Raw genomic sequence first — 26,149 nt, 5'->3', positions numbered from 1 at the left:
CTCTCTCTTATTAAGTTTAACCACAAAATTTGCTCAATTTGCCCAGTGGACTTCATATTGATTTGTTTGTGATTTTATTTTTTAGTCTTTTCTGTGCCAACACCCAAAGATACATGGGTAACATTTTTAGTGATAAAATCAATATGAGTAACATCATGTGCAATCAAGGCAGTAAAGATATATGCAAGAAATAGGCCACAAGCAAAATTACCTACCAGTACTGTCTCAAAATGTTGCCAAAATGTTTAAGAACCAGTTACACTTCCCTTCCTCGGGTGCTGAGGTGCAGTTGAAAGAAGGCTTTTGTTTTCCACATGTGTGTATTCTCAGCTATTTTAGTCACGGGTAATTGTGGCTGCTTTGATGGGGTCCTGAATCCTGTAATGTCGCAGCATACGAGAAGGATTATTTTTCTTTATTTTAAGAAAGACCACATCACCTAACATGTTTAGTCCAGATGTCATACATTTTACACATTGTAGTTTTAAAACATAAACAGTGTTTTGGAGTAAGGGTGTGTGTGTTTGTGTGCTATAGTGGGTCCAGCCATGGTCATCCTCCTCTCGGTGTGCGGCGTGGCAGTGGTCCTCCTCCTGTGTCTGTGTGTGTGTCTCTGCAAGTGCTTCATCTGTACTGACGGTGAGTCCCAACTCTACAGCTTCACTTCCAACAAAAGCCCCATGTTTCCTCTTTCAAGCCACATTCACTCTTAAATGACTTAACAAAATGTGTTTACAGTCTCCGTCCACATTTGTTGAGGTGTCATTTAATTACAATTTGACTTAAAACAGAAAACAGTATTGGTGAAATACCAGCGTTTGCAGCAGCTGTATGCAGCAAGGTCATGCCTGTTCGCTAGTGGTTTTCCAGAGGAATTCTGAGAATTACAGGGGATGGTTGCAAAAGAGTAAATTCAAGCATGTCATCAAAAATACTGTACCTCCTGTTATGTGAGTGTCTGGATGTGGATTTCCCCTTGCCAGTTTCAGTCGCCCAGTAGCTCAGGAAAACGTGGGTGAAGAAAGTGATTAAGAAGCACTTTGAGCAATCCCTAATGTCGATCATAACTGCGTCCGAGTTCAGCAGAAGACTGAGGTTTTTCTGGGCAGCTTTCAGGACTGATTGTGTAACTGTATGAATGAGCAGCAGAGCTATAGAAATGAGCAAAAACATCTGAAAACAACAGACGGAGCATTTTAAGATAATACAGTCTTTTCTATTGGTGTTTCTTTATTACAGGATCTCTATCATGGGAGAAAAACACTCACACTGATATGCAGCGTATTGTTTATCTTGTGGCTCGTTGTGCTGGCCAAGTTTTGAGTGCCTCTTGTCATTGTAGTGATTATGATGAACTGTTCACATTTCTTCTGGTTACATGAACAGAAAACATCCTGGGATTTTGTGAGCCCTGACAAGCCAACCTCAGAGAACTTCAGCAAAGACAATCCTGATTGAGCAAGTTTTCTGTTAATGGGTGTACTTAAAGCAGCTGTAGTCAATATTTTTATGTTAACAATGGATCACATGACTGTGTGTATGAAAGTGGTCACTTGTAGTGACAACCCCACAGAGAATTATCACCCAACTCTGCAGTTCCCCTCAGTTCTACAGTACATTTCACCGACTTTCTGCTCATTGTTTTGGCTTTCCGCCCACAATTTTATTGTTTTGGTTCACTCTCACTGCTCTCATCAGCATCATTTCCAGACACACCAGGCAGCTGTTTTCAGTGAAAAAACTGTATGGTACCAAACACATATTGCAACTAGCAACTAGCTGGTGAACATAGTGGAGCATTTAGCAGCTAAAGAGCCAGATATTTCCCTCAGGAGTTGGTGGAGACAAACCAGAGCTAAAAGGAAAGTAAATATTGGATTTGCATTCGTCAGGAGGACACAAACACGACTCCAAATAAATGCTAATGTTGCTACGTATATGTTGGGTGTGTAAATAAGGAACTGTTTGCCATATCAATTTAAAAAATGGTTATGCTGTATGTCAATGTTATTTCTGCTGCCCCCAAGTGGCCAATAAATCAGTTTTTTGGAGGTTTAAAGACAACCAACCACAAACAGCTACCATATATGTATGTTTTGCCCCTGCTGGAGAGGAAATAAGTAGATTGTATTCATAATCCCAAAAACATTACAAAAAGTTGCATACCACTTTCTTGTAACTACTACTACTAATAATAATAATAATATAAATTGAGATGTCTGATTAAAAAGTTGCAACTGGGCCTGTAAAGCTTTGCTTGAAGAAAATAAAAGGCAGACTAAATATAAGAAGAAACCACACACTTGAAATCAGTCATTCACTACACTGTATAGCCAATCAGACAGCTCTCTCATCAACTGCTTCAGATGCAGATTCAAACATTCTCAATTAGCGAAAGGCAACTGATTAAGGCCGACTACTGCCAACAATAACAGACACTCAGTTGCAGATCATTTGTAGTCCAGTTGGGCCCAACAGCTGTCTGTAGGCGTGTGTCAGGCCCTAAGGCAGTCAATATAACACAATCGAAACCAAAATTGACAATTGGCAATATGGGGCCATTGCATTCGAAAGGGCCTTTCAAAAAAAGAACATTTGATTTGGGAAATTCAAAATCTGTTTCAGCTGTTTGTAGTATGGAAAAAAATCTCAGAGGAAGTGAATATGGTGTAGGAGCATGTCGGTAAAGTGGGAGTGGGGGCCCTCCGGTAGCTCACCTGGTAGAGCGCGTACCATGTATCAAGGCTAAGTCCTTACCGCAGCAGCAATTCCCTCCTGGGCCCTTTGCTGCATGTCATCTCCTCTCTCTCTCCCCTACGTTTCCTGTTTCTCTCCAGCTATCACTATAAAAAATAAAGCAGAAATGCCACAATTTTTTTTTATATTGAGAATGAACACGAGCGTCATCTCACATTTCTCTGAAAACAGACTCTAAAGGTCAACTCGCAGGGCTCACAGCTACTTTCCACACAGAGGTGTCAGGGTGGATGCTTACTCATGTGTCATCAACACTCCCTTCACTTGTTAACACCTTTACCACAATCCTTACTGGGTGTCATGGAAACAGTGTGGTGCCAGCGTAATGTGGCGTGTGGACCACTGCCCACTTCCCCTTTATCATAAATTTTCTGCTCTCCCGGGAGAGGCAGGGAAAACCAAACTTATCGCGGTAATGAAACAAAAGTAGTGGCCGTAAAGGAAGAAAAACAAAAGTGGGAGCTGATGTGTCAAGGTCAGGACGGTCCCACGGCTACTCTCGATTTGGCAATGTACAATTTAGCTTGTGTCACACAAGCCAACCAAAGTCATGAGAGAAATTCCAACGAATATAGTCCACAAATTCTCCTACAGCAATGCATTTCCTAAAACGGCCTCAATCAGAAGCTCAAGCAAAGATTCATGAGTTTCCTTTTCCTCCTGGTCTGGGCACATACACTCATTTTCCTAATGTCTTAAAGATGGAAACCCACTCACACATCGCATTAATTCCTACTTTCCTCGTCACCTCATCATGTCAAGTTCCAAAACCAACATTCGCCCACATGGGTCGCCCAAAACAAAGGCCTCAATCGTGCTGTTGATTTAAGAGTGTTTGTGTTCTTCTCACATCCCTAACTCATGAGACGGCCAGGGACAGTCTTGACACTTTTAAATACTGTATTTGCATGTGATTGATAGTGTTTTGTTGCACCAGAACTTGCTCTAGTATCTGTGGCTAAAATTCAGCGTGGGATATCTGGAATACATTGCAGCTGGGTCACTGCAAAAATAGATTTTTCTCAGGAGAAAAAGAACTCCTGTTTGCTTGAGACTTTCCACACTTCTTGAAAGTCCTTCCTCATTTTCCAACTCCGTGGACCCTGAGCAGAATAACAAGTGGTTGAGCTGATTGTCTTGAGTTAGCAGCCAGAAGAAAAGACCCTCTTTCTCTGTCTAATCTGTCTTGGACTGTGAAGGAAGACAGACATTAGAGGCCTGAAGGGGGACAAGGACAAGGAAGGACAGAGCCCAAAGTTGAAATCCTGCCCAGTTGATAACAACACCCCCTCTCAAACTGGACTGTACAGACACACACATACTGTATTTCCCAGTCTTGGCTTGGCGGAGAACACAGGCTTTTACTGTGATGTGATTCAGATTGCAGTTTAAGGGAAGAGAGCTGTGATGCAAAGTGTCTCAAGTCCTTATTTGGAGCTGACCTGATTCATTTTATCATGTTTTTCAAGGCTTTATTGATTGCATCGCACAGACGACGACACCTTGCAGAGGCCATTTTGTGAATATTATCACACTCAATGACTGGGCACGGAACAGGATTTCACACCTCTAAACTCCCAGGATATGTATGATCCAGTGTGTAGTAACATCAATTTTAGCATCAAATTTAAAAGTAATGCAATGGCTGAAAAAAGGTATTTTAAAACTGTCATCGCATTTTGATTCAAATGTTGCTAAATCCTGGTGCATGACCTTTCCCTAGGACACATTGCTCGCAGTAAGCAGCTAATTGAGAAAATACTTTTTCAGGGGCTTTTAATGTAATTTTGTGAGTGGTGGCACAAATCTCACAGCTGAATATCTCAAATCTGAGGCAAATTAAGATATTACTGGAGAGATGCAGGCCAGTGTATTGGTTGCACAACAGAAGTGCACAGTAAAACTCTAAGAGATGATCAGCTGCAGAGTAACCCATTGTGAATGGCCTGAAAAGTTGTGATGTCTGTGGCTGAAGTTACACCCCAAGCCAGCCACACAGGCTTTTGTGGGTCCTTCTGAATCGGTGGGCGTAATTCAGCCTCTGCCTGCTTCAGTCACGGCTGGGAAGCACAGCCAAGGCCTGAGGTTCTTCCAGTAAAATGCTGCTGGTCTATTTGTGTCTGCGTTTCCATGATTTTTTGGTGTGGCTGGCTGGAGATGTACAGATTATAAGGTAAAGCTGTGGCACAGCTACAAGGACAGGAAGAGCCAATTATTCATGAAAGCAAATGTTTTCAGTGGCACCTTTTTAATCTGTAGCACCACAGGAAGTACACGGGAGTGACCACATCCGGTCCGGCACACAAACGCGGTCGACCCTTGAATCACGAGGGCAGAACTGATTGCTCCTTAGAGATTAGAGGTACTGAATATAAATTGTACTCATAAGATCGTAAAAGAAGACAGAGCAGCACACCAAGTTGTTAACATGATGAAAGGACACCTGCTGGTCAACTACACTGCAAAAAATGTCTTCTTTAACCTTATAATTGTTCTAATAATGAGCCATTTTTCTTTTTGTACTTTACACTTATTTAAATTTTATACTTATACCCACTTGGTACTTAATTTATCTGACCTGTATTATAGTTTTTGCTTAGTACTTCTGTTCCTGTGTGCACTGTCGTGATAGTGAGCTGCTGTAGCAAAAGAGTTTCCCCGCGGGGATCAATAACGTATTTCTGATTCTGATTTTCGGAAGCATTTTTGGCCTCTGCAGTGTTGATCGATTTTCCAGGTTCTCTGTCACACACAGCTGAGTTAACTTGTCACTCTTGCTCTAATTGGCTTTCAGGCTACATGGGTCGATTCAGCTTCAACACTATAGACTTTTTCTAAGTGAGTCACCTCTAAATAACTCACATTGCTGCCACATGTACATTGAGGTGTGGCAGGCACTTAATTATGGCTGTGGAATTCCTGCAATGTTTCATTATTTTCTGCATGTGGTCCTTTTGGATCCGAGTGGGCGTTTTGGTGACCGTGTGTGTGTATGCAGACATGTATGTGCTTGCTGTGTTTATTTTTGCATTCTTGTGTGGGATTTCTATCAAGTGAATACAACCTCTGCCCCATGACATGACATTTTTGCCTTGAGAAACTCTCACTCTTCGCTGGGTGCTCCAGTAGAAACAAAGAGTGTAGAATTGTTTTTCCTTGTGTTCTAGTAAAAGTAGACTATTTGCACTATTTAATTTGTGAGAAAATGAGAAGTTGTAGCTGTAATGATCAAAGGCCACATGTATAGAGCCAGTCCTGTCCCACTGCCCCTCCCTCCTTTTTAAAAAAAGTGCTTCTTCTCTCTTGATTGAGTTATGAACAAACCAATTATACCAAAAAGCATCAAAACAGTGTGATAACATTTCTATCATTGCTATTCGACCACCGCTTCGGTCCAGAATGAAATATGTCAACATCTATTTGATGGATTGCCATGACATTTAGTATGCACCAATCAGCAGTTCACACTTTATACACATAAAGCATCAGCTGTAATTCAGTTAAGATGGTGTTATTTTGGAAGTAAATTGGATAAAAAGCTGATCGATAGTTTGAATTTCCTGATACAGAGATTTTGACACAGCTGGGTTAGGGTGCTGGGCAGTAGAAGATCCAATGGGATTTTGCAGCAAGTGTATTGCAAAAAACTGCTTTTTGAACACCTTAAATTGTTCCAAAAATATTAAATAAATAATGAAAATGCACTGATCAATGGAAGAATCAATCAACTGTATACCTGTGCATGATTTGGTGTTCATGTTCTCATCACATAATGGGTAAAAACACTGAAAAACGGGCCAGCTTTCCAAAAACCTGCTGTCCTCCTGTCAAACTCATAGTGCTCCACCTTTTACTGGTGAAATCTCAGTGATTAATGCAAAATGGGAAATGGGAATGAAACGTTTGGGAAAGTTTCTTGGGACATAGCTGGCCAACTTACTGTGTGTGTCTCTCTTTCTGTCCAGAGTGATTTGGAGCCTGCCGTCACTGCTGCTTTGATGGAGGTCCAGCGGAGCTCTGAGCCTGACCTAGCTGCTCAGCACCGTGCCCTCCAGCTCAGCGTGCAGCGAGGAAGGGAACAGAGCTGAGCCAACACTGCTGGTTCTGCTTCCATGAGCTGGGAAGATACTGCTAGTGCAGACACACATTTCTCTTGTCATTTACTACAAAGTAAACAGAACTAAAACCACGTTGTTTAATGCTACATATTATACTTATTGTAGAAAAGTTGCTTTGATGATTGATGAAGTCCTTCTGATATGAATAGAGGGTTTTGGGTTTGCATCATTATATCTTATGCCATCATGGAGGTCCAGTGGTCCGGCTAAAGTGATACTATAAAAAGGTTGATGCCGTGTGTGTGTGTGTGAAAGGTTACGTCAATTCTCAGATGTTGAACAGCGTGATAAGTTATATATTTTTCTTAAATTTAGGTTGATATATCTAGCTTGAGTAGAGTTTGCTCAGTTGGTTTGAAGTGTTTTTGACTTTGATGGGTAGCTTATTAAGGAAATAAAATCAACTAATGGTATCTAAATGTAAATACATCAATAAATAATTTATCAGAGGTGGAATTTATTAGTTCCCGTTAAAAAATAACACAAAAGTTGCCTTAAAAAAATACTTTTTCTATATTCTTTTAAAGCTCTATAAAACATGGTTTCAAATCTTAATTCTTTCTGAATAAGCAACAATCAAAGTGAAAGCTGATTAGGTATCTTTACGTATTATTTAGAGTATAATGCTGAAAAACACAGGTAATCGTCATCAGGTCATGGTGTGAGTGTAGTTTGATCAGATTTGAATGACAGTGATCTGGCAACATAAGCAAAGAAACCCCACAACTGTCATCAGATTTTAACTGAAACTTTGCTCAATCCTGATTGGTGCACGGACGTACTACGTGACGTCACCTTTTTCCAACTGAGCCCCATACACTTCAAACTAGTGAGAAGAGCACAGAGAAAAACAGAAATCCCCTAATAGGAATAACGAAAACTGTTCTAACTTTGCCGGAAATGCTGTCTTCATGTAGGACCCCATCGCTCACAGCTGACTGAGAAAATAGTTTTCAGGGCCTTTAAGCTGACTGCAAATTAGAGACACATCAGCTGTTCTTTGCCACTGCTGCCTGACTGCTGTAGACCTCCAAAATGCCCACCACAGGGTGTTGTGTCACCTGACAACCCTCTATTTGTGGTTGTCAGTGAGACAACCCTTTTTGTGAACCAGAAAAGAAGGATGATTAAAAGGGTGCCAATTTTGAACTGGACTTGCATGGTACAGTAAATCAAAAAGAAGCAGGGGGACAGAGGCCATAATCTGAGTTTTAGAGAACCAGCCCTGTTGTGACTCAGACTGAAAGGAGGGTTTGAGTGGGACTTAATGAAAGGTTTGTCATTTGTAGCTGCTGTGTAGTGCGGGACAGAGAAGGGTGGTCGACCTGGTCGACCTTCATGTGCTCGGTGGTTAACGCCGCCCAAACGATTCCTGTGTGGATGAACCCTGCAGTTGTGAATCACTGTTTGTGTGAGACCAAGACTGTGTGTGTGTGTGTGTGTGTGTTTTGAAAGTGAAAGAAATTTGAAGGGTGTCTATCTGTCTGTGTGTGTGTGTGTGTGCGCGCGTTTGTTTGCGTTGTTGTATAGTATTTCATGACTTACAGAGCCGTAGTGTAGGAGCACCAGTGTTAAGAATTTAACTTTTTATTTGGGAAAATATTAATATAGGCCTATATGGGCTGTGTACAGTATAGTTAATTTTGTTGAAAATCACATACTCTATTAACAAACACAGCTGTTGGATGGTTACACTTAAAGTCTACTTTTACATTAAAGTCAATTATCTGTATATAAAGACAATTATAAGGTTAAAATGTTAATAAATGCCTACACTGAAGTTTAAAAACTTAGCAAAGTTGTCTACTTGCTGTTTCATTTTCTTTCAGTTCAATAGTTATTCAGTCATCAGTCTTAAGTGTCAACAGTGTTATATTTTTTTGACCAGCATTCACCTTTTTAGTATCTGTAAGAGTTGATAAATAGTTTCCTGTACTGGTGCTGCATAAATCTGAAGTTAAAAGTGGATCAGAAATAAAACCTGAGACTTTGTTTCACTTCTTATTTTTATTGTCTGCATTTTGGAGATATTGAGTAAGAAAATCAGATGCTTTCTTACAAATAATACCTCAAAGTAACTGAACTCTCCAAATTCTTTTGACATTGTTGGGTTGTGATGTATGAAGACTGTGGGAGGTACAGCAACCTCACCAGAAACTTACACAATAGGAAACTCATTTCCTCCACAGCCCACTCCAGTGACTTTACTATTTCACTCTCAGACCCTGCAAGTGGCATAACAGCCGTGTTGTGCTTTTTTTAAACGATCTATGACTAACCAATGCAAATATTTAAAGCTTAAAAAAGCCTCAAACATTTGTTGTTTCAGGTATTATTTTTATGAGTGAGTCAGTTGTGAGTCATGGATGAATTGAGTTTCACACCAAAATAATAATTATTGGCATATATAACATTAAAGCACGCCATGAGTTCAACCTTTGTCTGAAGGATGCAATGGCTTTAATGTTCCTTGAATGATTTTAGAAACCTGTTGGTGTAAGTGATTCCCAACCAGGGGTACGTCTGCTGTTGCCGAGGGGTATAAGACTGTGGAGAAGCATTAGCTCAACTAATGTGAAACAAAAAAATTAAATCACAATTTGATTTTAAAAAACATATACACATAATCAGTTTGCTATTTGTAGTGGAAGGTAGTGTGGAGATTCTCAAGTTAATGCATTTAGCACAGTTTATGGACCTCACCTTATATGATGTCTGCTCTTTCTGTGACAGAACCACAGCAGCATTTCAGTCGCCTTCTTGTCTGTTGCTTTTTTTTGACTCATACAAAAACAGCACTTTAGCTTTATGAGGTGGATTCAGTTGCACATCTGTAATTCCACCCCTGGAGACGTCTCCTTTTCCTCAGTGAAACCCCTCTGATCCTGCAGATTCCCGTACTGCTTTCTTCTGGAGAGACCTCTTGATCTAAGAATTCGTTTCAGTTTACTTTCACTAATTACAGAACCATGCATGCCTACTGAGCAGTAGTACTATATCAGCATACTTAATGCCCAGTTTGCTTTAACTCCTGGACACTAACTGAGATAGCATGAAAACCACTGTAGTTAGCAAGTGAGCAGAGAAGTCTGAACAGTTAGCTAAAAGTAATGGACAAGTGGTTGAAATATATAGCTAACAACATTAGATAAATTGGGAAAAAGCTAAAGCTAAGTGATAAATAGTGTGAATGTCCAGCTTATGACACTCAGTGGTAGGCTAGTATGAATGCAAACCTGAACAAACCAACCTAAATAGTGACAGTTAAATTGTGTGAAAAAAAATACTTCTGTCAGTGTACAGTATGCTGCTTAAGGAGCTTTCAAGTCTACCCAGAGGCTTAAGAACTCACTAAGTTGTCCAAAATAAGGCATACTTTGCAAGAATAACATTTGCTCTTATTAAAAACATAAACGAATTGTGTTCAATTAAGAGTGGTGACCTAATTCTTTGTCTCAGAAATTGATCCGTTTTCTTGACTTTTTCTCAAACTGAATTAATCCTGTTTTGGAAATGAGCACTGCAGTCTGAATGGGACATTGTAACGTTTTCTCCAAACATCTTTCATGTAAATAGAGACATTGTTTTTCCTTACAGTTTCCACAAACCTCACAAAGACAGGAAAGGGTATAGCCTAAATAGTTCCTTTGTTACTTGAAGGCACTGAGTGGCATTTTGATTATTATCAGTGATACTGATCTCATTAAAGCAAATAATTTGACTATTAATGAAAACATAGAGGTTTGAGGAAACTGTGTGCTAATCTTGCGTGGACTTCACAATAAAATCACTAGTGTGTTTTTATTTTGGTCCCTCTGTGGCTTTCACGGTTTATGGAGTCACACTGATAGGAAATAATGATTTCAGTAATCACTAAAGATTTTTAAAGGGTTCTGTTGATCTGTCTACAACCTGTTATCACCAAGATAAGATGTAATTTCAGAATCCTGAGTTTTGCCTTTACACCACTAGATGGCAACCATGTTTAACTTGTTTTAAAGTGAGAGTTCTCAAGTTTTTCCCTTGTCCCATCCAGCCTTAATTCATACTTTTTGTGCACAATTTCTCCACTTCCACTGTACTTCCAAAATAACATAATAAAGAAACTAGCATGGGTGTGAAAGATGTTAATATCTAATAACAGGTGAAAACAGCCTCATACACAAAGTTTGTATACTTCCTTGTTTATACTGTAAAGGGGTAATGAGCCTCGCTACCTGCATGTGTCACATGGTGGATGGTGGGCGATGAAGCATGTTGGGTGGGGTGCATCTATGTTTGTGCAAGTGTGTGTGTGTGTGTGTGTGTGTGTGTGTGTGTGTGTGTGTGTGTGACTGAGTGAGTGCCTGTGCCAGATTGTGCAGGCAATGTACGTCAGCTTTTAGCGCTTTCAAAACCACATGGGTAGCACATCCCACGGGCCACGCTGCTCCACGTGCTTCATGTCTGCTCTGTACGTCCAACTCCTTTCTATCACTGCTGCGCTCTCCACAAATTCTACAAATCAGTTTTGAATTGTGTTTTTGGCCATTTAACCAGCAATCTATTGCACTCTGTAGCCTCATTACATCTGTAAACTACTTTCCTTTGACACAGCTTTCTGTTGCTTAATCCATGATGATAAAAGTCTACAAAACATTATCAATGTGGTTACAGCTTTGTTGCTACAAAAACACAAGTTTACACTCTTCATTAAAATCTAGATGCTAAACAGCTGCTCATTTAGTGTTCATTATAAATAGAAATGTCATGTCAATGCATGCAGATGTCAAACTTATCACCTATGGAAGATACAGCATTTGGTCCACTCTCTAAAAGTAAAATGTCTTATGTTCTGAGAGACTCTCTATGCATTGTGGCTCCACTTTGTTCTGCATGATCCTAAAAATTATGTTTAATTTTCCAATAATCCTCATTATTACCAGCTTTGTTCTTGTATATTAATTTACATTCCACCATATTTTGATATGTGACAAATGATGTTTTTTCATTGTCTATAAAAGTCATTTTTGGATGTGGTTCTTATTGTAGAAATTAAATGCTTCATGACCTTTCGAATTGAATCAAATTATACACAAGGAGGCCCCTGGAGATCTTTTTGTCAAGTTTGTAGCTGGTTTCAGTCTGAACTGAAAGGTGTCATTTCCTGGATTCAGGTTGGGAGAGAGTTGATCTTGTGATGAGCTAAAATAGAACAATAAGAAGGTTTTCCCCCTGACTGTCTGGTCTACACAACAGCTGTATGTTAAAGGTGACTCGTATTGAAATATGGCAGGCGTCTTGTTAGGATTTACATTCATTTATTAGCACCTTGGACTAGTTTCAGTGACGTATGTGTTGAAATCACAGAATAGAAAAGGTCACAGCATTAAACAAATAATTGACAAATAAAAAACTGGATGAAAATGAAATTTGGCGAGTGTATTGTGATTTTCATATAATGTGTGCAAAAGTCAAGACACCATAGTGTACATATGCCAATATTAAAATGCAGACTTCAGTGTCACTGGTGTTTTACCTGCCTTCCTTGTTTTGCATTTTCATTTTCAAACTCAGCAGACATAACAGAGTTTAATATACAGTGCATGGTTAAAGTGCTACTGTTGTGCTTGTCAGTAAATAATGTGATCAATTTTGCACACATTTTTGCTAATCATGTCAGCTAACATTCACCCTTGTTTAAGGCTAAACACATTAATGGTTTTGCTAAATTAGCCTGCTAGTAGAAAGCTAGCTGTTTAGCATTTTGTTGTTGTTTTGTAGCCTGGTTGTTATTTATCTACTGAGACCCATCAAATTCCTCCATAAACATTATAGATAAGGACTTATTTCAAAAAAAATTTCAACTCCAAAGCTAACATTTCAAAATGCGGTATAGTATGCTAGCATGGCAGTGTGGGTCGCTTGGTGCACCACTTTGGTCCAGACTGAAATATTTTAATATCTTTTAAATAGATTTCCATGAAATTTTGTGCAGACATTCATAGCCTCAGAGGATGAATCTTTGGTGATCCCCTGACTTTTCCTCTAGCGCCACCAGCAGGTCATGTTGAGGACAAGTTTTCACTTGTCCTCAACATCTACTTGATGGATTGGCAAAAAAACATTGTCATTTACAGCTCCCAGATGATGTATCCTAATGTAAAATGTCTTAATATTTGGATGGATTGTCATGAAATTTGGTGCACACATTCATGCCCCCCTCAGTATGACTTCTAATAAGTTTGGTGATCCCCTAGCGCCGTCATCAGGTCAAAATGTTTACTTGTCCAATACTTCACAAAATACCTTCACAACTAATGACATTCCCATCATTCTCAGCTGTAGTTTGTGGTTAGTTCTAATTTTCAAATGTTAGCATGCTAACACACTAAACTAATAGATGTGTTAGCATTTAGCTCAAAGCAGTGCTTTGCCTGAGTACACCCCATAGCCTCACGTAGCCGCTAGCATGGCTGTAGACTAACCATGTGGTCAGCTAACTATTACTTTTGTTTTAGACTTAACATGTTGACTGGTTGTCATTTATCTATTTGTGCACATTAGAATTTTTTTGTGAATCTAAAGGGTTAGGATTTATGTCCAAAGGTAACATTTAGAAATACAATTTTTGGAAACATCATTCCTTTAACAGTTGGGTGAAATCTGAGCTTGAGTCTGATGGTAAGTAGAGGGGTAAGTTTATCATATATATTCTTTACTGTAACACAACTTCCAGTCTTTGTCTTTACATATGTTTATGTGACATGTGGTTTAATTCTGCTTCCTGTTCGTCAGTCGACAGTCTGTCTGCTTCCAAATGCACAACTGATTCTGTACCCAAGAAGAAAAGCTGCTTCAATCAACATCAAAAGAGCATAGAGAACAAAAGTGTGAGCACAAACACACACCAATATAGATAAACAGACAATCAAAGTTTAAAAAGTCTGCACCGGATGTGTGTACAACAATTGTTACCTGTACAGGAAGCAAAACTATTAAACCTGTAAATGTGTTACATTCTGCAGACACACCCCCACACACACACTCATGCCTCAGTAAGTCTCAACAACAGCGGTTTCTCACATATGAAATTTCACTTCTGTATTAATACAGCTCGATTTACAGGAATTCAAAAGCACAAAACGGAGTCAACAGTAAGATCCACCGCTATTCACGTCAGTAAACACACCATTATAAAGAAATTGATCATATTTTGGATTATTTTAAAACCATGAAAGCCCAATCAATATTTCCCAAAGCATATTTCATAAAAATACAAACCATAATAACCAAGCCTGGCATTGATAAACTAATTTGACACACAAATCCGTAAAAATGTGAATAAATAACATACAAGTTACAGGTTACAAAATGAATACTATGAACCGTTTTGATATTAATCATGGTCCTAATATCTTAAGATTGAATTTAGCAGACTGATTTCAAGACACATAGGGACTAATGATCGTTTTCATAGATATGAATGGTAGACCAGGCATCATGGGAGGGCTGGCAGCTCGGATCTGGTGTGTTCCTGGATTCTCCTGCACAACAGACACCTTAGATTGACAACAAGAGAGATCAGTTACTGTTCTCTGAATCTTTATAGTGAATATGTACTGTATTACACATTTATTCTTATTGTTTTGTGGCATTTTTAATTTGTTTTTTACAAATGTAAATTCTCACCTTTACACCCAGATTTTGATGCAACACATATAATTATCACTATTATGACAAACACCATGATTCCAACAACACGGTATAGCCAGACAGTGTGCTGAATTGTTGAGCTTTCTGCAAGAAAAAAAGAGGACATTTGACTCTGCATCAAAGAAGTATTGATGTATGTAATTTTAATTAATGTTAAAAAAATGTTTTTAAGTCATAAAATGTGTAAAACAGCGACAACACTGTGAGAGAGTGAATGAAGTTTTCTTACCCGGTTCTGAAGTTGTCCATGTAACTGTGGTGAGCTCGAAATCACCTGAAAAACATTCAGATTGATTTGGAAAATAATGAAGACTTCTCAATGAATCATTCAGTAGCAGTAGGAAATAGTTTTCTGCGTCTGTACAGTCCAGTATAGTCCTGCTGTGTAGAAAGGATCACTCACCATAGAGAGAGACGTTGATGTTATGACTCAACATGACTGTGTTTATGTATTTAAACCTACAGTAAGTAACAGGCTTCAGTGTTTGAAAGAACAAAACAACGTTTTAGGATTCAGCTTGAAATGAAGCCATGCAAAGCATGTGGAATAGCAGTGTCGCTGCAAAACATTATATATACATTTATATTACTTGTGGAATTCTTCTGTGTAACATTGGTATGCTCGTCATCACGTTCGCCTACTGTAAAACAATAAAGAATCTTAAGTCTTAATGAGACGTGGATAGAAGAGGTGAAAATCAGGAGAATTTTATGTACGAAATGTTTTATATTTACAAATTAAACCAAAATGTAGCACTGCATTTGTTCAGTTATTATTCAGTAGCAGGTAGAAATGTAAGCTGTACAATGTGAACACAGGTTTCTTGGGTCACTTCAGTCAGGTATACATGTATTAAATTACTGAAAAAGTCACACTCACCATCGACAGAGACGTTGATGCTATGACCCACACTGTGACCACTTTGACAGTAATACACACCTGAGTCGCTTGTGAGAATGTTTTGGAAGATCAAATACGATATCCCTTCTACATGGTTTAAAGTTTTCCACTCAGTTTTAATGTGACTGCTGCCGCTGACATTGACATTGACATTAGTTTTCTCAAGTTTATACCAGGAGATTGTCGGTGGTGAATTGTTGCAGAAAAGAACTGTGCAGTTAATCCTAAGGTCGTCCCCAAGGAAAGCTTCATAAACCGTGTTGCGACGTACTCTAATTTCAACTTCACATTTTGAATCTTCACCTGCAAAAGGAACAGAACAAAACATACAGATTGCAGACTGAGCAATTTATCCCCCCTTGATGGCAAATCTGATACCAGCTGATGATGACATAATATGAAAGCAGTGAAAAATGATCTATCATTTTAAAAAGCAGCCAGGTTGAATGATACAGAAAAGAATTAGATCACAGAAAAAACATGTATGGGTTTTTCATGCTGCAGCTGTGGCCATCAAACTGAAAATTCAGGTCAGGAAGGCATCTGTGGTATCTTTGTAGTTAAAGCACTTTTCTGCCTTGGGTTCTGCGTTACCTAAAACAAGTTCTTCCAAATTAAATATGTGTAGGTTTGCAGTACTGAACGATTATGGCTTGGAATCGAGGTCTGACAATCTTAAAGAGGAGGTGAGATTAGGGGGAAAGTGCTGACCAACAGGCTAAAATTTAAAGCAAAAGAGCTGCTCCACTGTCTTTGATGGTGACTCCACACGAGCTTATATAGCACAAGGTTCAGTAATTGCACTGCTGTTGTACCATGCAGTATGTAGCCTAGTTTTTACCAGCACAAAGTAATCACCATTCTCAGAAAAATGCGAGGAAAATGAATTTTATGTCATTCCTACTGCTTTAAATGGCTGTATAAGAAGTATGGCTAGTACATGTTCCATCAACCATCTACACATACTCTATAAAGATCCTCCTGAGGTGCAAACAATGAACCTGCATTATGGCATCAAAGGCCCATTTTGCAACTTCACATTTTGGCAGTTTAACAGCCATTCATGTTGAACCCTCCTTGGTTTTCAGTAGTTTTTTAGGCTGCGCATTTATTTTATATGTCTTTTACTTTTTCCTTCATAGGAATTAAATTGGCTCCAACCACATTTACAAATTAAACCAAAATGTAGCACTGCATTTGTTCAGTTATTATTCAGTAGCAGGTAGAAATGTAAGCTGTACAATGTGAACACAGGTTTCTTGGGTCACTTCAGTCAGGTATACATGTATTAAATTACTGAAAAAGTCACACTCACCATCGACAGAGACGTTGATGCTATGACTCACACTGTGACCACTTCGACAGTAATACACACCTGAGTCGCTTGTGAGAATGTTTTGGAAGATCAAATACGATATCCCTTCTACATGGTTTAAAGTTTTCCACTCAGTTTTAATGTGACTGCTGCCGCTGACATTGACAGGGACATTAGTTTTCTCAAGTTTATACCAGGAGATTGTCGGTGGTGAATTGTTGCAGAAAAGAACTGTGCAGTGAATCCCAAGGTCGTCCCCAAGGAAAGCTTCATAAACCGTGTTGCGACGTACTGTAATTTCAACTTCACATTTTGAATCTTCACCTGCAAAAGGAACAGAACAAAACATACAGATTGCAGACTGAGCAATTTATCCCCCCTTGATGGCAAATCTGATACCAGCTGATGATGACATAATATGAAAGCAGTAAAAAATTATCTATCATTTTAAAAAGCAGCCAGGTTGAATGATACAGAAAAGAATTAGATCACAGAAAAAGCTGTATGGGTTTTTCATGCTGCAGCTGTGGCCATCAAACTGAAAATTCAGGTCAGGAAGGCATCTGTGGTATCTTTGTAGTTAAAGCACTTTTCTGCCTTGGGTTCTGCGTTACCTAAAACAAATTCTTCCAAATTAAATATGTGTAGGTTTGCAGTACTGAAAGATTATGGCTTGGAATCGAGGTCTGAAAATCTTAAAGAGGAAGTGAGATTAGGGGGAAAATGCTGACCAACAGGCTAAAATTTAAAGCAAAAGAGCTGCTCCACTGTCTTTGATGGTGACTCCACACGAGCTTATATAGCACAAGGTTCAGTAATTGCACTGCTGTTGTACCATGCAGTATGTAGCCTAGTTTTTACCAGCACAAAGTAATCACCATTCTCAGAAAAATGCGAGGAAAATGAATTTTATGTCATTCCTACTGCTTTAAATGGCTTATAAGAAGTATGGCTAATACATTTTCCATCAACCGTCTACACATACTCTATAAAGATCCTCCTGAGGTGCAAACAATGAACCTGCATTATGGCATCAAAGGCCCATTTTGCAACTTCACATTTTGGCAGTTTAACAGCCATTCATGTTGAACCCTCCTTGGTTTTCAGTAGTTTTTTAGGCTGCGCATTTATTTTATATGTCTTTTACTTTTTCCTTCATAGGAATTAAATTGGCTCCAACCACATTTACATTCAATCTAGTTTATTTCTTTGTTGAATTTTAACACTGTGTCTTTGGGTATGTCCAGGAAAATACCTGTACACCAGCTCTGCATTTAGGTGTGAGGTATAATAAGTATATTTTTTATAGTCTTTATAACCTTTAACATTGCAAAACATCATTTATCTGATTCATATTCGTAAATAAATTACTTAGCGACAGAGAAACAAAGACCGTAACAAAGACCTGCTCAGAGTAAGAGTGAGAGATGTAGATAGAGTAACAATAACTTACTATCAGCTTCCAAAGTGAGGAGGATTGTCGCAAAGATGGACACATGAAGCATGGTCAGGCAATAGTTAGGTCTCATGGTGGAAACACTTCACGAACCAGCTATCCAGCTCTCTAAAGCAACTATTACTGTTGGTCTGCTCTATAAACGACAGTAAATGACATGTGGTCGACTTTACTTCCTGTTTTTGATTAGCATGGTTTTTGGCATACATGTTACCCCCACTACAGAATGCTGTGAAGGCAAATCCAATCAACATACATATCACAGCACAAAAAAGGACATTGTAGGCACACACACATATATTTTTCAGTCTCAGTACATCTGAATAAATAATATATTAGATTGTTTTAAAGGAAAAAGAGTACAAAAGCGAGTCAGCAGTGATAGCATAATATAATCTTAATTCAAATCAAACAGTTATGGATGCATATTATTTGATATTTGATTGCACAAAAAGAAGAGATAATTATTTCCCAGTTAAAGAAACACAATCAATAATTCTAAAAGGTTGTGAAACACAAAATTACAATCATTCATATAGTCAGAAAATGAGTCAATAGTTGATATGGTACAGGTTGTAAGTTCATGAAACCATTACTGTTATCGGATGCAATGTTACTCAGTAGAGTAAATTCAAGTCGTGGATGTGCAACAGCACAAAGTCACAGTTTTAACCTACAGTGAATGCATGACACAAAACATTTCAACCGAGATCACAAACAAATCCATATTAGTCGTAGACAGATTGCAAAAATTCTGTAAAAATACTTTTAGTTTGGTAAGAGATGGTGCTGCCTCTCCAATGCCACGTAGCCTAATTTTAGCCTTTTTCTCACTTGTATGTTAGAGGATACGGCTGGTGCAATTCTACATCTTTCTTATTGTCAATAAATCCAATGAAATACCAAAATCCAACACAACATGAATCCATTTCTCAATACTCTCTGACCTCCCATCCTTTCTGCGGCACTCAGCCCCAAGCACATTGGTTCTTACTGAAGACGTAAAACTTTAAAAACGGGGCACAAATTGTCATTTTATTCATTCATTCATTAATTATATAGTTTCAAAGTAATTTCTTAAAACAGCTGGGCACTGTAGGTTTTAGTAGAAGTTACTCAGACAAGAGTAAATATTGAATTTGATGGGGACTATTTTCAGCTGTGTATTAACACACATTTGGTGTTCTAGTGAGTATTCACAGCTGCAGGACGGTGTATGTGGGACTGACTCTAAATAAAATACTGTGTGTGTGTGTGTGTGTGTGTTATGTTAGTGAAGGAACCTGTCAGCCAGTGCAACAGTGTGGCTCCTTAATGTGTTTGGTAAAGTTTTTGGACAACAATGGCGCTCTGTGGCACAAAGGAATAAGATATATCAGGTTGTGTATACAAAGACTATACGTGTTAGTAGGATCAATTTTAATGTTGGTTTTGGTTTTTTAATGGTATTTATTGACAATAAGAAAAATCCAGAATATCACCAGCCTTATCCTTTAAATGGTTTACTCTCTGGCAATTTCCATATCGAAGAGAGGGTTGATTAACGCACCTGCAATTTGGTAGATCACAATGATTTGAAGAAATCCTGCACCATGGCTCCAGCAGGGTTATACCAGTATAATTTCCGGGGAAGCAAAATAATACGTTTTATTGTTTTTACATACAAACATGGCAACCATATAGCTAAACAGTATAAATACCTTTACCTTTTCCAAAATTGTTAGTATAAAAAGTAACTGAAGGTTCACGTTAGCAATGTTAGTATTCAACAAAACATACTCCATTTCAATTCGGCACGTATGGAGCGCACCCATTCCAATTGGTACCTGATGACAAATTCCCAGCACAGCTCCGCCAAACTTCAACTTGAGCAGAGGTCTAATCAGCCAGAGTGAAAACACCTGTGCAGGTGTGCAGAACCTTTACAGTATTGACCAAATGGTGGAGATGCTAATTTTAGCACTTCCATTATAGGGCAAATCTTTAGAGTCTCCGGTAGATTGGGTGGGGTGTCTGTGCTGTAGCATCCTCATGTTGTGATAAGAGAGCAGTTTCTACAAAAACGAAATGTATCCGCACCCGTTGCCCGCCTGAGCTCCTCTGGGATGTACCAGTTTGAAATGTTTGTCAGTGCTCTTCTAGTGTCTAGTGGGTGTTGGGTCTTTAACACGGATAGACGCGTACTCTGAACTCTCCTCGTGCGGCCTCCGCGTCCGCGCAGCAGCCCCTGCTGGAAGCTGATGGTTGAGAGCAGCGTACACAACAGAACCCCCCTCTTCCTCCACCGTATTCCTCTGTCTCTCTCTGTCCCCTTTTATCTTGCTGTAAAGGCACTCATTGTCTCTTGGTAATGGCATCTCATTGGGTTGCAAGGGCGGCGTCTTTCTCCGGGTCGATCTCCGAGATGGCGGGGCAGAGGGGCTTCCTCTTGCCGAGGGCTGGAGGCTGGCGTGTGGGAAGGGTTGCACGCCCATAGGGATTGCCATATACTGTAAACATCCAAAAAAGTATTAAAACATTTGAAGAAATAAAAATGGGATGAGGTGGCTCTAAGTTTGAAATGTATCTTTGTCTTACCTGATTTTCAGTTTGCATCTCCTTCTTTGATTTCCCTGCATGATGACATTTTGGTGAAATTAGTTACTATATTTACTAAAATACTTGGTGGCATTTTGTCTTGGAAAGGAGAATTCCCCTGTAATGAATAAAAACATCAGAACATCTCACCTTTACACCCTTGCATTGATGCAACAGATATAATTATCACTATGATGACAAATGCCACAATCCCAGCAGCAGTGTAAATGTACATCCATAGATTTTCAGGACTCGTAGGTCCGCTGTCTGCTAGAAAATAAGGAAAGTTGACTCAACATGACTGTGTTTATGTATTTAAACCTACAGTAAGTAACATAGGCTGCAGTGTTTGAAAGAACAAAACAATGTTTTAGGATTCAGCTTGAAATGAAGCCATGCAAAGCATGTGGAATAGCAGTGTCGCTGCAAAACATTATATATACATTTATATTACCTGTGGAATTCTTCTGTGTAACATTGGTATGCTCGTCATCACGTTCGCCTACTGTAAAACAATAAAGAATCTTAAGTCTTAATGAGACGTGGATAGAAGAGGTGAAAATCAGGAGAATTTTATGTACGAAATGTTTTATATTTACAAATTAAACCAAAATGTAGCACTGCATTTGTTCAGTTATTATTCAGTAGCAGGTAGAAATGTAAGCTGTACAATGTGAACACAGGTTTCTTGGGTCACTTCAGTCAGGTATACATGTATTAAATTACTGAAAAAGTCACACTCACCATCGACAGAGATGTTGATGCTATGACTCACACTGTGACCACTTCGACACCGATACACACCTGAGTCGTTTGTGAGAATGTTTTGGAAGATCAAATACGATATCCCTTCTACATGGTTTAAAGTTTTCCACTCAGTTTTAATGTGACTGCTGCCGCTGACATTGACATTGACATTAGTTTTCTCAAGTTTATACCAGTAGGTCGCCGGTGGTGAATTGTTGCAGAAAAGAACTGTGCAGTTAATCCTAAGGTCGTCCCCAAGGAAAGCTTCATAAACCGTGTTGCGACGTACTCTAATTTCAACTTCACATTTTGAATCTTCACCTGCAAAAGGAAAATGACAAAAAACACGTACACAATAGGTTAATTCATACTTGATACTTTACTGTAATACTGTAATGTAGGAACTGAATATGACATTAGATCTTGAAAACAGTGGCAACAAAAGTATTTTTAAAATCCAGGTTTCTGCACTTTTACCAAGTTAAAGACTTTTAAAGGCCCTTTTAATACCACAGAATGCAATTTAATATCTGTTAGGGTAATACTGGCCAAAATAAGCAAATTATATCAAATGTTTCCAGTACTTCGCAGCAGTTTAAAAAAATGATTCCTAATTATATAATTAATTCAATTAATGCAACCTGGACCCAGATAAGAAGCAGAAATTGAATCAATGGATTAACCAATAAAAATGATTCATTCAGTTAAGTTCATTTATGTTTTTGCTCGTATTGACACTTGTTCTTTATGAGATGGTGGGCGTCCTAGCTGTAGCTAGCAGTAGTGACAGTGTTTACTGCAGGTCTGACGCAAACCACTGTCAAAACAATACCACTTTTACTTTTTAGGTGTAAAACATCTCCCGACAGCCCACAATCAGATACAAAAACATTTATAGCTAACATTACTGCTTACTGCAGGCAAGAGAAAATATTTAAGTTGAATTTAAGACTTTTTAATACCTTCTCAGGCCTTTTTGAGGAACCTGAATTCAAGGCTTTTTAAGACTTTTCAAGACCTGCAGATACCCTAAAGAGAATGGTTTAGGGGAGTTGTTACATTGGTTAAAGGACACCAAACACAAATTTGAAATACACATGAGCAGCCTAATACTTTCTTAGTAAGACTGTGAAAGCGACAAGGAAGGAAAAAGTACCATCATAATACAAGCTCAAAAGACAAATAAGCACAACTTAATACAGTCAAATTGAAAACATAAAAACTAAACGGCTTGGTGACATTTCATTTTTGATGAGTGGAAACTTAGAAATTTGCATGAGATCCAGCGGATGAAGGAACTGAGAGCGAATCCTACATCTGAATTTCACCTTTTACAGACCGAAATAACCCTTTATATAATTACTTTGCATAAGTCACTGAAATCTGCAACATTTGTGTCTATTTAACACTCCACATAGTATTGTACTGTTCATGACTGTTAGCTAGAGTTCATTCTTGACCTTAGAAACAGCAGTTGACAAAACAATCTCACTGCAAAGTCTATTTTTCCATGACGACTGGGTTCGCCGCTGTCCTGTGAAAAACATGTATCTGCAAAATGTCGACCCGTACAGGAACACTTTCAAAATCATCACATTTGGAGATAGATGGTTTTCACTGGATAGCTTATACACTGCATCTGCTGACTGTGTGAGATGATCGAAGCTCCAGAACAGCTACATATTGGACCTTGTGGTGAGGTTGTTTTGTCAATTCATGATTATTGATTTAAGACAGTTATTTGGTGTTGTTCACTGAAATGTTTGATCACTTCCAGAGCTGATGGTGTGAGTGTTGCAAACTATCTGCAAGTAGCCTACCATATTAAGTTAACTCCACTGGTGTAACACATGCATGATTATGATTTTGTTTTGAATAAAGTCCATTTTTAAGCACGAGTCATCATTAAATAATCCCTGGTCTGCCCTCAGACCACAAAGAAACATTTAAGGCACAAGGAAACCACAGAATAAATACATGAATGACACTGTGGTCAGTGGCACTCACACAGCCATTTTACTTTCTTGGAATAAGAAATCACATCGGTAGTTTTTTAATGACGAAGGGCGTATTGCAAATGGGAAATTATGGAAACTAACTTCCCTATCTAAATCTGCACTTCAAAAACACAAGGAACATGAAGTGGGTAGACGATCGATAAAGCTAATGACTAAGCTCTAGAAAAATGTGTTTTTTGTGCCTTGTTTTTAAAAATATTTCTGCCACTTTTATGTTTGAAATCTCTAATTCTTTCCATCTAGCTCCCACATGCGCGAAAACCACCGTCCTGTTGCGGAAGAAAATAACCGAAAGCAGCATTTTTAGCACCTGAAGCAGACACTATGCAGTTTTTACATGTCAGCTCAACAGACATTCGTGGTCAAATTGACATACTTTTAAAGACAAGTACATGAGGAATAACATAATCACATTCGACACACTCCGATAACCGAAGTCCGTTACAACCTTTACACCAAACGGAGCCACTCGTTGCGTTTGGGAGATGACTGTACACCAACTCTGTCCTTAACTGTATGAGCTGCCTGTATACTTTGCTGTTGTATTTTAAATCTAAATCTAAATGCTAAATGCGTGGACATGTACACAGCACTTTAAAGTTCAGGGCTATACAGAAATCAGGCCTCCGACACTTACAGGAGAATTGGGATAGCGGTTACAAAGTTCTCCTCATAAATCAAATAAGTTGACTTAACACATTACAGACCTCCAGAGGAAGGAAAGGTAACACTACACAAGCACTGAGATGGCACAATGTGCAAAAAATAATAACTTACTGTCAGCGTTTAAGGTGAGAAGCAGCATTGCCAGGATGGACACATGCAGGATGGTCCAGCAGTGGTTAGGCCTCATGATGGGAACACTCAGAAAACCTCCCGTCATCTTCCAGTCACAGCCAATCCAAGTGGGAAATGTTCTTCCAAGCACATCATTATCTGGTTATAAAAAACAGAGAAGTGCTGAAGCTGAGGTTGGTACTTAGCTATAAATGCTGCTTCCTCTTTCTACTCTGCTCGTTACCTTCCTACTTCTGCCTGTCTCCCCTTTAAAGTAGGGGCGGTGAGTGAAGTAGAGGGGAGTGAAGGTCGGTGGGTGGTCTTGCTTTTGCAAGTGTTGCAGGCCCAACGCAGCGAAACATCTCAGATTAGGGGGTTCCCACAGTTTCAGGTGCTAACCCTGCTACAATACAGCTATAGCAAAAGATTTCATGTTTTACTACAAGCTCCCTCTCTCACATTACCTCTCTTTTCATTTCCGAGTCTTGTTTCAGTCTGTGCACCTTGACATCAGTTTCATCACTTCTTGGCAGCATCTGTGGTTCACCCTCTTCAAGCTGACTTCCTCTCTCCTCTCCTTTCCTTTCATCTTCACCATCTCCATCTCCTGCAAACTCGTGCGGCCTTGTGCACAGCGGTGTGGTTTCAGAGGATATATACAGTGCAGAGGAGCTGTGACCTCTTGAGCTTTAATGCCCACTCTGTTGATGTGTGCATGTGGTTGCTATCAAGCAAGAGCATCAACAGCCTGTGGACTGCGTATCTATCAATGAGTCAGCCTCATTCAGACACATGACAGAGAGAACTATTTAGCCTGTAAAAACAGTTGCATAATGTCTTCTGTGGCTCTAGATGGAGCTTTCTAAAGTCTGAAAAAATAACCCTCACGATGTCTGAGTTTAATAGATATGATTGATCTGTATTATGGGAAATGTAGAGTCCAGTGTTTTGGGTGCTTGACCTAAGACAAAAAGTCAGGATATCTCAGGCTCTGCTGCTTCCATTTGAACTATTTTTAATCTCCCCCGACTTTTCAAAAAAGCGAAAGTACCCAAATCTGAAAAAATACTCAAAGTCCTACATTCAAAATTGCACCCACATAAAGTACATAAGCATTAGTAAAAATTTAGGCCCACCTTTAACAAGTTGTCATATTATAGGTGGCCTGACCCTAACAATGCATTATATGAACTTATGTTTTTCATGTAAAACCTTATTCTGTAGCTGTCAGATACTTGAATGAAATGCATTAGTATTCAGATGCTTTTACTTAAGTGAAAGTAAGTAAATACCTCACTGTAAAAATATTGCATTAAAAATTTTACTTGAGTACAGAATTATTATCAGCAATATGTACTCAAAGTATCCAAACTAAAAGTACTCAGAATAGATGCTTTCAGTGTGTTAAAGTGGTATATAGCCTCTTCAAAATGTGGATTATTACTACTGATGCATTTAGCTAATTTATATCCTGACTAGTTTAATCTATAACAGTGCATCATACTTAATGTAGAAGAAAAAGGAAACACTCATGTAAATTACAAGCACCTCAAATCTGTACTTATAGCCTACAGTACTTGTTGACTTAGTTACTTTCCACCTCTGGAATACTCACCTGAAGTTGACTGCTCCTCAGGGGAGAAGATGGAAATCTAAAATTACAAGTAAAAACTGAAATACTGTAGCGATATCTTGAGGGCATTCGAGCAGTTAGTACAGTAGGGTTGTTTGAGGTAAGAAGAAAATCCCTGTTGTTGGGAAATAAATACGTTTTTTCTTGAACAACAG

The 26,149-nt window shown here is 38.8% G+C and overlaps 2 protein-coding genes across 15 annotated transcripts in view; one reads left to right on the top strand and one right to left on the bottom strand.

Annotated features, from left to right (window-relative positions):
* LOC122871766 (OX-2 membrane glycoprotein-like) overlaps positions 1–8,867 on the top strand; it is a 15,554-nt gene extending 6,687 nt beyond the window's left edge. For both annotated transcript variants that reach the window (XM_044187121.1, XM_044187120.1), the window contains exons 7-8: positions 538–639; positions 6,723–8,867. In XM_044187121.1, coding sequence (XP_044043056.1) covers positions 538–639; positions 6,723–6,727 — 107 coding nt within the window. In that variant the 3' untranslated portion in view covers positions 6,728–8,867. The remainder of the gene's footprint in view (positions 1–537; positions 640–6,722) is intronic.
* Positions 8,762–26,109, bottom strand: LOC122871765 (B- and T-lymphocyte attenuator-like). 13 transcript variants are annotated; one of them, XM_044187109.1, is made up of 10 exons: positions 25,977–26,088; positions 24,606–24,985; positions 24,362–24,520; positions 21,564–21,887; positions 16,787–17,110; positions 15,451–15,774; positions 15,161–15,211; positions 14,800–14,844; positions 14,547–14,654; positions 8,762–14,416 (listed from the first exon to the last, which is right to left on the bottom strand). In XM_044187109.1, the coding sequence occupies exons 3-10, from the start codon at positions 24,465–24,467 to the stop codon at positions 14,316–14,318; spliced, it is 1,383 nt and encodes a 460-aa protein (XP_044043044.1). In that variant the 5' UTR covers positions 24,468–24,520; positions 24,606–24,985; positions 25,977–26,088; the 3' UTR covers positions 8,762–14,315. The 13 variants fall into 13 exon arrangements, 12 of the variants coding, with proteins under 12 accessions (XP_044043044.1, XP_044043045.1, XP_044043047.1 ...); XM_044187110.1 differs by lacking the exon at positions 25,977–26,088 and having other exon boundaries at positions 24,606–24,775; positions 24,865–25,962; XM_044187112.1 differs by lacking the exon at positions 24,606–24,985 and having other exon boundaries at positions 25,977–26,109.
* Between the last annotated feature and the right edge of the window lie 40 nt (positions 26,110–26,149).

The sequence above is a fragment of the Siniperca chuatsi genome, linkage group LG24 (assembly GCF_020085105.1).
Source record: "Siniperca chuatsi isolate FFG_IHB_CAS linkage group LG24, ASM2008510v1, whole genome shotgun sequence".
Lineage (NCBI taxonomy): Eukaryota > Metazoa > Chordata > Actinopteri > Centrarchiformes > Sinipercidae > Siniperca > Siniperca chuatsi.
This window is presented reverse-complemented; position numbering and strand designations above follow the sequence as displayed.